The sequence below is a fragment of the Lithobates pipiens genome, unplaced genomic scaffold (assembly GCF_037356315.1).
Source record: "Lithobates pipiens isolate NorthernLeopardFrog02 unplaced genomic scaffold, aLitPip1_a1.2 Scaffold_8, whole genome shotgun sequence".
In the NCBI taxonomy this organism is placed as follows: domain Eukaryota; kingdom Metazoa; phylum Chordata; class Amphibia; order Anura; family Ranidae; genus Lithobates; species Lithobates pipiens.
This window is the reverse complement of record NW_027507903.1, coordinates 441,495,780-441,510,052: the sequence shown is the minus strand read 5'-3', so window position 1 is coordinate 441,510,052 and position 14,273 is coordinate 441,495,780. Positions and strand designations below refer to the sequence as shown.

Sequence of the window (14,273 nt, the reverse complement as noted above, 5' to 3'; positions counted from 1 at the left end):
AAGTACAACGTACTGAATTGCCTTCTTGTTGTGGGTCTGTGATTCAAAGTATAGCAACCAGAAAACAAGCTCAGAAGAGCACAGCAGCTTGTATGTTTCTTTGATTACAGGTGTCTTGCCCAATAAAACACATCCCTACAAAGGTGCCTAGGTGGACACCATATGATAATTATTGAACCTGGCGATTGGTTGCTCAGACACTGATCATTGCACCATGTGATGTAGTGTAGCACCCTCATAGGTAGGTAATAGGATTAGATAAGTTAGTATTACTCGTGTTTTTGGTAAATTAGGTAAATTTAGCTGTCACACTGTAGTCAGTGTGGCTTCATTTATTTGGTAGGCAAAAACAAATTCTACTTAATCAGGTAAAGCTGTATTCTGCCAGTAAGTTCAGCTCAGCTGCTGACACTCTGGCGTATAGCTTTCTCTGTATCCAGGAAACGTAAGAAGTTTCTGGTTAATAGGTATGAAGCTATGCAAAACGCAGCATGAATAATGATACAGCCCTATCCCAGAGAGGCAGGCTCTGATGGTATGCTGGGTAACTGCATATATTCAGTGAGCACACTAAGTTCTGGGTCTTTTCCCTCAGTGGATTAGTCCAGCCTGGGGAGGGGGCACAATGCCCTCCCAAGCGGAAACTGATGTTGGTGGGTGACCAGAGGGGCTAGAATGCTGGGACCGAGGAGCTAAAAGGAGATGACTAGGGGGAACTATTTGCTTCAGATCTGTCTAGCATCATGAGTTTCACTTGGAAATTGGATGGAGGCTACCAGCTGTCCTCGGGCCTTGTGAGTACAGAAGCTGAGAGATCTTGGGGACCTTTGTGCTTTAGTTACACCCTCTGGTACTACATAGTCAGCCGTGGCTCTATTTAAAGAGAACACTGGCTGGTGTCCTGAAGAGCTTTGTCTACCTTATCTTCTACATAAAGGGACTCAGGACTCATGGCTCTAATTACTACTACTAAGCTGAAGTCTGTTTGTTTCGAGCGTGGACTTCAATATATCTTATCCTGAAGAATACGCTAATTTGTACATATTTCTTGTGTTTGGAGTATCCCACCACTACCCTATCCAAGTTCTCAAAAAAAAAAAAAAAAAACATCATCCTCTAGACCAGGCATGTCCAAAGTCCGGCCCGCGGGCCAATTGCGGCCCGCGGCCCGGTTTTGAACGGCCCGCCTGGTTATTTGGACATACATATCTTTTGTGGCCCCCGACGATCTCCCAGCGCCGGGGGCCACAAAAGATATATATCAGCCGTCACTAAAATGGCGGTCCGAGTCCGGACCGAGCAGCGCTTCTGCCCGGACCGCCATGCCGCCAGTGTAGCAAGCGACAGCAATCACTGGTTTGCTGGGACCGCGGGTTTCCCCAGCAACCAGTGACGCTGCGCGCATGCGCCCGCCCCCTGCTCCTGGCCGCGTCTCTCGGAGCTGAAGAGACACGGGCAGTAGGGGTGTGACGTCACGTGCGCGCCCCGCCCCCCTGCTGCCCGCGGTTCCCGGGTCCTGGATCTCATCGCGAGGCAGCTTCAGTTGTGCCCACACTCCTGCTGCAGTTAAGGTATGTGGGCACATTAGTTATCTATTAGTGATCAGTGTTGTGCACACTGTTGGGCATATTTTAAGGGCTTTTTTTTGTAAAGGGCACGCTGATGGGAAAATTTTATGTTAAAGGACACTCTGATGGGCACACTTTATTTTAAGGGGCACGCTGATGGATATATTTTTTATGTGCACACTGATGGGCATGTTTTGTTAAGGTGCCCCTTAACAAAATATGCCCATTGATGTGCACATTAAAAATATACCCATCAGCGTGTCCCTTAAAATAAAATGTGCCCATCAGAGTGTCCTTTAACATAAAATTTTCCCATCAACGTGCCCCTTAACATAAAATAAGGGTCACGCTGATGGGCACCTTTTATGTTAAGGGGTAATCTGATGGACAAATTTTATTTTACGGGGCAGGCTGATGGGTATATTTTTAATGTGCACATCGATGGGCATATTTTGTTAAGGGGCACGCTGATGGGTACAACAAAATGTGCCCTACAAAATATGCCCATCGATGTGCACATTAAAAATATACTCATCAGCATGCCCCTTAAAATAAAAATTGTCCATCAGAATGCCTCCTAACATAATAGGTGCCCATCAGTGTGACCCTTATTTCATGTTAAGGGGCACGCTGATGGGCAGATTTTATTTTAAGAGCAACACTGATAGGTACATTTTATATTAAAAGGGGCACTTTGATGGGCAAATTTTAAGTTAAGGGGCATGTTTTGTTGTGTCCATCAGAGTGCCCCTTAATATAAAATGTGCCCATCAGCATGACACTTATTTTATGTTAAGGGAAATCCTGATGTGCACATTTTATGTTAAGGGGCACTGTGATGGGGACACCTGATGTAAAGGGGCACTGTGATGGGGACACCTGATGTAAAGGGACACTGTGATGGGGACACTTGATGTAAAGGGGCACTGTGATGGGGACACCTGATGTAAAGGGGCACTGTGATGGGGACACCTGATGTAAAGGGGCACTGTGATGGGGACACCTGATGTAAAGGGGCACTGTGATGGGGACACCAGATTTAACTTGACAATAAATATTGTTGAAATGCTAAGGAAATTGTACATTTCTCATGTTTTTGATAGATATACAGTTACTACAATATTTCTGAGTCGTAGCACAGACTTGAGATTCGGACCTCGGCCCAAAGAAAATTTTGGCGACCGGACCTCCTTTAATTTTAATTCATTACCCCTGATATATATGCTTCGGAAGGTACAGGGAGGACAGGACCGAGCGCCGTACACAGGAGAATTTCCTGTTTACGGGCGGCCTCTGTAATAGGAAGTCCTTCTCCTGCACTGCCATTGGACGACTTTTCTGTCCATCAAAGGAGGCGGGACTTTCTATTAAAGAAGCCGCCATGTAAACAGGAGATTCTCCTTTGGCGCTCGTCAGTGCATTCCTGGCAATGGTGCTGTGTTCCTGGCAATGGTGCTGCGTTCCTGGCAATGGTGCTGCGTTCCTGGCAATGTTGCTGCATTCCTGGCAATGGTGAGGCATTTGGGGAGGCATTCCTGGCAATGGTGCTGCGTCCCTGGCAATGGTGCTGCGTCCCTGGCAATGGTGAGTCATTCCTGGCAATGGTGAGGCATTTGGGGAGGCATTTCTGGCAATGGTGCTGCGTCCCTGCCAATGGTGGGGGAATTCCTGGCTATGGTGGGGGCATTCCTGGCTATGGTGGGGGGCATTCCTGGCTATGGTGGGGGGCATTCCTGGCTATGGGGGGGGGCATTCCTGGCTATGGTGGGGGCATTCCTGGCTGTGGTGGGTCTGCAGATGTGCACTGATTAGGCTGCATTGGTGGGCACTGACCATTATTTTGCTTCACAGTTCTTTATTTAAACATTTTTTTTTCCTGAAACTTCCCTCTTAAAGTGAAGGTGTGTGTTATACGCCAATTAATACAGTATGTACAAATACGCCCAAGCTCATTTCTTCCCACACACAGCCACAAAGGCAAGAGAATTCTTGTTGGGCAATGTATTAGAGCTCTAACGAACACACTTAGACCGAATTTTAACGATTCAAAGAATGTCAGGCAAAATGGTCGGCCCTCGCGCATGTTCACTTCATCAAATCCGGCCCTCTTTGAAAAAAGTTTGGACACCCCTGCTCTAGACTGACGAAACATGTAAATGAGCCTGTGAGGGCAAAGCCTATGGGGAAGGCCTGGACAGTAATCCTGCAGCTCCTATGGGAGTACCATTACAGTAGAATAGGGGCATGTCTAAATCATAAGACAGCTTTGAGCTCAGTAGGTTTGTGGGCCTGCTGGGGTCATAGAGCAAAAGGGCACTTAAAAACAGAGGCCTTTTGCTGGTGCCTGTTTTGATTTCTACGCATTCAAGTTTGTGTTGTTCAGCTACAGGTTTGCTTTAAATCTAGGCAAGCACAGGCAAATAAGTATTCTGAATGTTCAGCTTAAGATATCAGCTAACTTGCTTATTAGGACTTCCCTCCCCTCCCCACTTGTGTCATACACATAACAGATGGTAAAATCACAAGCACAGCAAATATTTCAACATACAGTGGTGTTAACCAGCCAAGTAATTATTATTGGGTAATGTGTTTTTCAATGTATTATTAGCCCACAAAATGTAAGGGTGAGTTTAGCCTAGAATTTCTGATGTCGTGATTTTTCTTAAAATATCCTGTTTTTTTTTTTGGTCCATGCTGAGGAAATTATACAGAAAGTGATATTGAATAGGGACCTCTCTTCTATCACACAACTATGAGGAAAAGCAATCAACTCCCAAAAGCACAACTTGTACTAATTATTGAAGCTGATCACTATCTTCACACTATAATGGGGGGCTAATGGGAGCACAGTTTCTCTTTAGGTTTACACACTGATCCAACACAAAAGTTGTACAACTTCCGATCCGACTTTGCCCTGTGACTTAATTTCTGACTTCCATGGAACCTCAGTTAACAGGATCCGACCATACCAGGCCCTTTGAGTTTGGTATGACTCTTGAGGGAAACCCCATGCCGAAAAAAAAAAAAAAATATGGCATGGGGGCCCCCCCCCCCAAGATCCATACCGGGCCCTTATCCGAGGCAGGTAAGAAAAGGGGGGGGGGCGAGCAAGCACCCCCCCCCCCTCTTGGACCATACCAGGCCACATGCCCTCAACATGGGGGGTGAGTGAACATGTGAATGGACCCTTAGGCTGGATTCACACCTATGCATTTTTAGTGCCTTTTGCATTTTGCAGATTTGCACTGTAGGACATGTTCCATAGGAAACCATGTTAAATGGACTGTAGTGCAAAATGCACTAAAACTGCATAGGTGTAAATCAGGCCTTAATCCTTGTACACACACAGAGAATATCAGACAAATGATCATCCAGATTTTTTTGCATGCTAGTCTCATATCGAAAATAAAGAGGTTACTAAAGCTACAATAATTCTTGTACAGCAGAATACAACTTTGGAAGTGATGTAACGTGTTGTAATGTATTCTTTTGTTCGAGCATGCACGGTCTTGATAACCATTTGTTTTCAGACGAATACTGTACTGATTAAATGAAAATCGTTCATTCTGGTATTGTACGAGAAAGTTTTGTGCTTGTCCCTTTGGACAACTTTGCATGAACTGTTATGATCAGCTCTGGAAAGCTGTGTGCCAATGCTCAGATTATCGTACGATTGCTTAGAAAGTGGTAGTTTTCGTCCAATTTTCTCAACGCGTGTACTACCATAGGCATTAGCATTGTGCACACCAAGATTGTGCATACATTTCAAAGGGTGCCATGACTAAAAAATTTAGGAACGCTGGTTTATTGCACAGTACATACTCGGGTACAGAACTGTGAGCAGCGCAGTAGTGAGATCACCAAATCTGGCAAGACTAGCAGAGTGTTTTTAGATAATCTCGCTCAGCTGCATGAGGTTATGAAACTACAGAATATGAGTGCCAAGGCACAGACAATGCTCTGCCATTTTTTAGAAGGAGTTTAAAGAAAAATTTAAATAATACAGTGTACTGCTTAAGCAAAATGGACAGGTCTAGGTGTTCCCTAAAAAAAAAAAACAGCAAATCTACTTTTTGAGTTCAGGTCCACTTTAATGTGAATAGATATACCATAAACGGTGGCTTGTGATTGTCATCATGTAGGACCTTTAAAGGATAAGTCCACCTTTTGTAACACGTTACATCCAGGTTGCATATTATATTTGGATAGTAAATTGATAAGGACCAGTATTCACAAGGATAACATTTATTAAAAGGCATTTGGGAAATGGAAATTGTACATACAGTACATCAGCTGAAGTGGAAATGTCATTATGAAATGTATACAGAACAATTTCAATCAAGACGAGAGTTTCCTGCCTCTGAAATATCCTTTAAATGTTACTATTGAAAATGAAAACACAAGTATGGTTCACAAAGAACAGTGCTTCACCATGTATACTAATAGTAATGCTAAAGCCCCATACACACTATTAGATTTTCTGCAGATTTTTGTCTTCAGATTTACCAAAACAATGTAGTGCAAGGGCCTGCCTGATTGCATACAAATTGAAACTCTTAAGGTTTGACCTCATATTATATGTTTTTGATAAATCTGAAGACAAAATTCTTCAGATAACATAATAGTGTGTATGGGGTCTAAGTCCTACAAGTGAAATGGACTAAATAGGAGACACATACCAAGAGATTTAAAGCTACCATTGCTAATGCTGATCCCCTTCTGAAAAAGGTAATTGCTGGTGTCTGGCCTCAGTATTTTCTTAGACCTCGCCATAGAACAAGCATGCAGATGAGAAAGTCAGAGTGAAATCAGAACTCTTAATCTGCATACTATTTCCAGGTTAGTGACTCAGATGCCTATGCATTAGTGTTGTCACCAGGAAAATTGGATTTTTAGAGTGGAGGATCCGCAATGGCAACTTCCATACAGCCTCAGGTGCAGTTCCTGTGCACTAAACTGATATTTCAAACAATGTTATTAGCTTTCCCAACTGTCTTTGTGAATTACAGAACACCTCTACCCTATGAATTTAAGATGAAGACAGGGAGGTGTGTGTAGCCTGAAAATCAGAAACGTAGCCTCGGGCGAGAATTCTGTGGGACTCCATAGATACAGTGTAGTAAACGTTGTCACACTAGGGACAAGAATGTAGCCATCACATTTAAGGAACAAACAAAGAAAAGTAAATTCCAGCGGCACAATTCTGAACCATATGACAACACTGGAGATAGATGCTGCTGTACAAAACCTGTTGTGGCTTGGTGTAGTGGATGCAAACACCAAAGGGAACAGCACAAAACACCTTTATTATGCAAAAAAGGTAAACCATCGTTTTGTATATTAGAGGTGTTTGTTCTGTTGCCTTTAATTTTTACATCTAAGGAACGGTAAGCTGCAACAAATTACATTTTAGGTATACTATAACAGCTTTTATTATTGGAAATCTTTCTTATTTACACTACCTAATGCGTAGATATGGTTTCATGCATCACTCAATGACAGCCGTTTCCATGGTGCAACTAAACAAATCATTAGCACAGCAAACATTTCACACTGCGGTGGTGCAATATCCCATAAAAAGTGACAGTCTTTATTACATAACGTGCTTGCTACGAGTCGCCATTGACATAAAGTGCTCTTAAAGTGCTCCATCTGGGTTTTACACCACCTACCGCATTCAATGGAAACCATACTGTACAGGGTGCTCAATGTGACTGAATAGGAGGATGGTGTTGGGTTGCTGTAAAGAACATTTATATGCTTTAGAACTTCTAGAGAATGAAAAACAGAATACAGTATGCCCAGAGAGCTATAATAAGGCACTGGGATTCATTAACTGAAAAGGAGAGGCATTGATAGTATGATGATTGAAGTGACATTTCCACTATAACATTTGTCAGTTTATATCAGTGTTATCAGTTTACCTGGTAACAGTATCTACAGCTACCTTGTATTGTACATACATGCAAAAATATCTATTTGGGGTTTGAAGGCTAAGTGTACCTTTGTGATAAAAGCAAACAATTCGCTCGTCCTGGTTAATTCAGTGGCAAGAGCCTTAGCACAGTTTCTATACTGCATATGTATTCAATGAAGTGGAGAAATTCGGATGTGCTGAGGCAATAGGGTCAGGACAAGCTTTCTAGGGTTATAGGGAATAAGAAATCCATCCTTTTAGATGTGCATGTTTACTACCAGCCGATCACGAGCTAGTGAGTATTCATACTGTATCTTAAGTGTGATCAGGGAGGCCTCTTTTGATACTAGTCAGTGGCGGCCTGTTCATAGGGGACACAGGGGCGTTGCCCCCTTAATCCATGTGCCTGGCCCCCAATCTACATGCAGGGTGCCAGATGCATGGATTTCAATGTTTGTTTGTTTTTTACGCAAATGATTAGAGCCTGAAGCTCCAATTAGCTTAAAAAAAAAAAAAAAAAAAAAGGTGGGCTCGGGGAGAAGAGCACTGCGCCATGAGCCCACCCAGTTGTGTGACAATAGTGAATCAATATTCGCTATTGTCTTCCTGATCCTCCTCCTGGCCTAATTAGGAAGTGCGTCATGAGACCCGATTGGCCAGGGGTGTCAGGACTCACTTACTGTTCAGCCGGGAGGAGAAGCAACGGCCCCAGTGTGAGGTCTTCAGGGATGGCTCACCCACAGCCATATCCAGCACTCCCCGGCTTGGACAGTGGAGCGAGGAGGAGGGGAGATCAGAGTGTCACCCCGGCCAGGACTCTTGCCATTGGTTTGCCGCCCCCCACCCACCAAATATTGAGCATCAGTCACCACTGATACTATCCCTATAAAAGAATCCTGTGTAGGAAATCTGAAATGGCAGGACCATCGCTGACCTCCTACTGTACATCCATATTTGCACACTTTGCTTGACTGCCCCAACTGTACCAAACTAAAGCTTTTGATAGGGGTGCTTATGCTTTGAATAATAACTTTACGGATTGCTCTAGTGTGCAAAAGTATAACAAATTCAAGTCTACAAGTTTGCATACATGGACCACTGGAACATTAAGATTACCTAGGACTATATATACAGTCAAACATGACGATTTTTTTACAGTTAGGGCTCTTTCACAAAAGCTTTGGTCTCTAGAGAGCATTCCGCATTTGAATTTTGAATTGCTCTACAGAAAGCATTGGACAGATGGTGAGGCGGGATTGCATCGCCTCCAGCTATTAAACACTTGGATCATCGGAACTTGCATGTCGCAACAGTGCGCATTGCATGCAGTTGTGGGGTGCTTCTAGAGCAGCCCCATTCAGTTGAATAGGTCACGTTCCGTGTGCGCTTTGCCTTCTGAAAGCAACAGCGGGTACAATTCCTGCTGCGGACGTATCTCACCCACAGCATGCGTACACCCTTGGCTGCTGCCTCTGCAGCTAAAGTGCAGCTCGGCCACAGGATTTTACCGCCTCCCCCAAACGCTAGTGTGAATGAGCCCTTAGACAATTACACTGGAAGCAAGTGTATGGTGAGCTGATATAAGTGATTCAACTTGATTCACACAGATCTAAGAGAAGAAAGGAAATTTATCAAAACTGGAGCAGCTTTGTGTGGCAACCAATCAGCTTCCATCTTCAGTTTGTTCAATTAGTGGGTGCAAACCTCAGACATGAAACATGAACAAAGCATATCCCTCTATAGTGTGTACTTATCTCAATTAAGAGCACTAAGTGTCATTTCTATCTGCTGCTTCATTCCTCTGCTATCAGCATGAATCACTGCTGACAAGTTTTCCTGACACCAAGAGAAAAAGTGTGACAGAGGAATGAGCTCCAGCTGATTGCCAGCCTCAGCTCTGTTCCTGTGTGCTGTGTGAAGGGGGGTGTGTTCCTTCCCTCCAATCAGCTCTCAGAGCTCTCCTCACTGAGCTCTGCTGAGTTACTTCAGCTCTCTGCTATTTTTTTCCCTCACAATTCACATGAGTTTTATAAATTCAGGACTTTGAACTTTATGTAGAGAAGACAAAACTACAGATACAACTTATGTAGGTGGCTGTGTCACGTCACTGGGTGGGTGTGTATATATACACACACATATACACATCTTCAAAATTTAATTTGGTTGTAAATATATATATATATATATATATTAGTTTACAACCAAATTAAATTTTGAAGATGTGTATATGTGTGTGTATATATATATACACACACACCAGTGACGTGACACAGCCACCTACATAAGTTGTATCTGTAGTTTTATAAAAAGAGTTTACGACCAAATTAAACTTTGAAGATGGATGATAGAAGCTCATTGGTTGGCATTCTGGCTGCCCCTCAAGGAGTTATAAATGAATATATATGGATGGTCAAGAGAAATCCCTAGTCTTTAAACTCTTATATTACACTGTTTAAAGATATAATCCAATTGGGAAAAAAAAAAAAAAAAAAAAAACACCCGCAAGATTATGAGCCATCAACTATATATTCAAGCATGCTTGAGCATGCTGGGAGTGTGGCTTTAATAAAATCCATAGACTGTCTCTTGACAGAAACAGAAATAAAATAGAATGCTACTCATACAAAAAAATAAAAATAAAAAAAATAAAAGTGCTCACAACACACAAGCATGGCTAAAACTATAAGTACAAAAATATATACACCTGTGACTTTTCAGGACTGGTGATGTAAAAAGTGAAATTTAAGGGTTAGTCCACCTAATCAAATTGCACATTTGTAGGTACTCCAATAGATTTGATAACCCATTAATCCTAATAAAATTCCGTCTTCCTCAAGATTCTCATTTCAATGCTCTACTCGGGCATATCTTATGCTGATGGTTATCATCACCTAATACTATATAGAGAATCTAGCATTGGTCAGGGCCTACACATTATATGGGGGGGGTTACAATTGAAATTTTAGGAAAGGGTTGGGATCTTGATATGGCCAACCTAGAAGGAGATCAAACCTGCAGGAGTCCAATTTAAATGTTCATTGTTGGGTGGACAAAGTGGGGCTGATTTACTAAGGCTTGATTCACACTAATGAGTTTTTTGATGCATTTTGCAGAAATGCAGGGAAATTTTTTAACATGGGTTCCTATGGAACATGTTCACATCAATGCATTTTTGTGCCTCTGCGTTTTTGGAAAGGGTCAGGGACTTTTTTTCACGCGAAATGCAGTGTTTTGTATATAATAGAAGTCAATGGACCTGCATCAAAAACGCAAGTACCGCGTTTTTTACTGCGATTTGCGGCTTTTTTTCTTCATTTTTTTCACTGTATATAGCTGGTTGCTAAGCAACTACAGTGTAAAAATAAGTGGCAAAATCGCTGTAAAAAACGCGTGTCCAAAAACACGACAAGCACCGCAAAAAGCACTGCAAAAACGCTCAAACGCAACATGCATAGACGTGAATTGAGCCTAAAACGGGAGAGTGCAAAATCTGGTGCTTCCATGTTTTATTGTCAAAGCTGAAGTTAGAAGCGGATTGGCCAGTACGCAGAAACACACAAGATTTTGCAATCTCCAGTTTTAGTAAATCAACCAAATTTCCAAAGAAATAAATTTTTTCTTAATTGTAGATAGCGCGGGGGAAGGGGGTTAAGAATTGCTGTTGTATTTTACTAAAGATTGGGGCTCAGTTAGAGAGAAGTCACTTTCTGTCCTGGGGATAACAGTTTTACCAGATGGATGGCAAATCAATGACTGGGATCCTGCTGGTAGGGGTTTCAGCACCCCCCAATGGAAAAATAAGCAACGTTATTCTTTCCAATTGCGGTTAAAGATTTAGCCTCATCTACCCCTGGCAAAACCATTGTCACCGGGACAGGAAGTAAGGGGTAATTTCTAACAGAGCCCCAGAAAGTATTAACAACCTGACCAGGGTCCCAAACCTATCCCACCCTATCAAAACAAAATGTTTTGGTGGGACATATGATTTCAGTTTTAAAACAAGGATTTTGCATAGAGGAAGTGTCCTGTTGTCAGTCATGGATACCATAAACATGTATATACAGTTTCAATAATTAAAACAATAAAATAAATATGAATTGTTTCCATGAGAGGAAGCTTCTTGCAGGTTTTAGGCTATCAGTATTGCCTTGGTCTTCTACATAAAACAAGGATTTTGACCCTTTGTCCATGACTTGAAGACTTCTTTCTCCTAGGTCACTTTGATGGAGTCCTGTGTTGTTATTGGCACAGAGAAAGGGGACGGGCCATCCCCGTTCACCGTTCGGTAAAAGTGCTGTTCTTTGTCACGCTGTAGCTGTTCATGAAGCTGTTTCTCCTTTTCTAGGGACACCTGAGCATTCAGCAGCTCCTCTGTCAAACGGCTGCAATAAATCAGAAGCAGAGAATGAAACAATGATGCTCACACGAGTATGTAGGGAATGCCACATAAAAAAAGTATAAAGCTTTTGGAGGTCACACATACTTTCTGTAGGAAGTTACCTTTAGGTTCCGTTCACACTAGTGTAAATTTAAAGTCGCCCAATTTCAAGTGCAACTTTGATCTAACTTTACGCTTTCTGGCACTCAAGTTGCATCAAAGTAGTGCAGGAACCTTTTCAAAATCACACTAGTGTGAACAGAGCCTTAACCCCTTCCCACCTGCTCTGATGTCTCTTTAATTCAGAACGTTGTGGACCGTTCGCACCAAATTTGTGTGGCACGAACGGCCCACAATGCACTACGCCATGGCAGTGCATTGCTGGCTCATGATTGGCCAAGCATGCACTGTGACCCCGCATGCTTGGCCAATCACATCGCCGGCAGCGAGGAGAGCCATAATTGGCCACAGGCAGGATGCCTGTGGCCAATTATAGCTCAGAGGGTTTAGTACATGCCCCACACTATATAAGGCCGCCAGCGCGGCAGCCTTGTGTAGTGTGTTCCGGCGTGCAGGGAAAGAGCAAGATAGACAGGGACATTGTGTTCTTTTCTCAGGCATCTGCCGGAGTTAAAGTGGGTGTTGTGTGCCTCCAGCACAGTATACACCTGTATCTACCCTTTATTGCTGGTGTTGTCTATCTTGCATATTAGCCTTTAAAATTAGCACTTTTGATTTCGAACATTCGAGTCCCATAGACTTTAATAGGGTTCTAAAGTTCGTACAAATTTTCGGTCCATTTGAAGGTTCTGGTGCGAGCCGAACCGGGGGGTGTTCGGCTCATCCCTAGTGGTCACATGATCGGTAGTTAGTCCTGTAAACTACCAATCTTTACCATGGACCAGGAGCTGTTGGCTGCTCGGTCTTTGTGCTGAGAGTGCATACTGATAACGCTCTCAGCACATAAACATCAGTCGCCCAGTGATACATAGGTGCAACGAGTGGGCATTAACGTCTACCCTTTTGCCGCCACACATGTGTTCGATGGTTGTATAATAGGGGTTAATACGTTTTTTTTTTTTTTTGAAAAGCATAATAGTCCCAGTTTCAAAGTGGACATAAAACAACTGAAATAATATTTAAAATTTTATGCAATCACAAAGGCAATTCTACTAGTGTAGTTATTCCAAGGGTTTGGGCATTTTTCAACCATCCATCAGCGAATTTAAAGTAGAACAATGGGTAAAACAAAACAATTGCATGAATGATGCAGTCTGTCACTACATTAACACATTAATTTTGCGTCTGTGAAACAATTTTATTATCTATTTGATCCTGCCAGCAGATCGGTTATCTTTCCACTTCCCATATTACAGTGACAAATATTTAATATTAAAACCACATGAATAAAGTTAACAATTGAAAGCACCTCTATCGGTTTTATACGGTTTGTTCCAGCCCCAGTAACAATTTTTTGCTGGACAGACTGACCTGTTAAAATGGGTGGAAAAATAACCAATATACTGGCTGACTGGCAGATCGCAGTAGGAGGGTTTCAGCAATAGAAGCAATGCTGTCAATCCAAAAAGCAGTGGGCAGGACTAGGTGTGACCAGGTGCTTTTTGACAAGCTACAGGCTTGTGAATTAAAAGTGACATCACTGATTGTCATGTCCTCTGCAACATTTATTCATACCGCTGTAGTACAAGCGGACACAGCCTACATGAGTGGCAACTCTGCTCTGAATTTGGGAGCAGTGCAGAATTGTTACCACACCATCACAGGAAGCTGAAGTGGACTTCCCTGGCAGGATCAACAGGCATTTGTGGGACCTTGCAGGAGTTTGAAAGAAAATGGTAAGTAAAACACAGATACATTTATAATTAAATGCTTCTGCACACAGTTCCACCTAATGACTAATGTGTAGCTTACATCGTCATTGCCGTCTGGTTCTGGGCCTGGGCTCGTAAGGCTTCAATCTCCTGCTGCAGACTCTGTACTTTCTCCTCCAATATGACATTTCTGTCCATCTACCATAAAAACAGAAAGAAATCATCATCAGTAAAAGTAAAGTCCAGGGTGATAAAAGCCATACATCAGTATAAATATTCAGAAAAAGCAATGATATGAAACCAAGGTAAGCTTTAACTTGCCAGCTGCTGTGGAACTACAAATCTCACCATATATCTCCAGCAACCTTCCTCATGCAAATCAGAAAGTTAAAAAGGAGATGAAAATCATACAAGCAAAAATACTAATGCCCTTTACTTTGTTTTTGTAAATGGCCAATATGAAAGAGCTTGGCTAATGCTGTGGCCTCTGACCACTAAGAATGTGCACAGATTGTGTTGCATAACTTTACTATTGAAGTAAATGTACGCTTTATTATAACACTTATTTTAACCTCCCT

At 42.5% G+C, this 14,273-nt stretch overlaps 1 protein-coding gene across 1 annotated transcript in view; it reads right to left on the bottom strand.

Annotated features, from left to right (window-relative positions):
* Positions 1–9,721: 9,721 nt before the first annotated feature.
* Positions 9,722–14,273, bottom strand: part of CCDC69 (coiled-coil domain containing 69) — an 89,026-nt gene continuing 84,474 nt past the window's right edge. Inside the window, exons 8-9 of the mRNA XM_077468329.1 lie at positions 13,796–13,893; positions 9,722–11,867 (exon numbers count right to left, since the gene is read on the bottom strand). Of these exons, the coding sequence (XP_077324455.1) occupies positions 11,696–11,867; positions 13,796–13,893 (270 nt within the window). The 3' untranslated portion in view covers positions 9,722–11,695. The remainder of the gene's footprint in view (positions 11,868–13,795; positions 13,894–14,273) is intronic.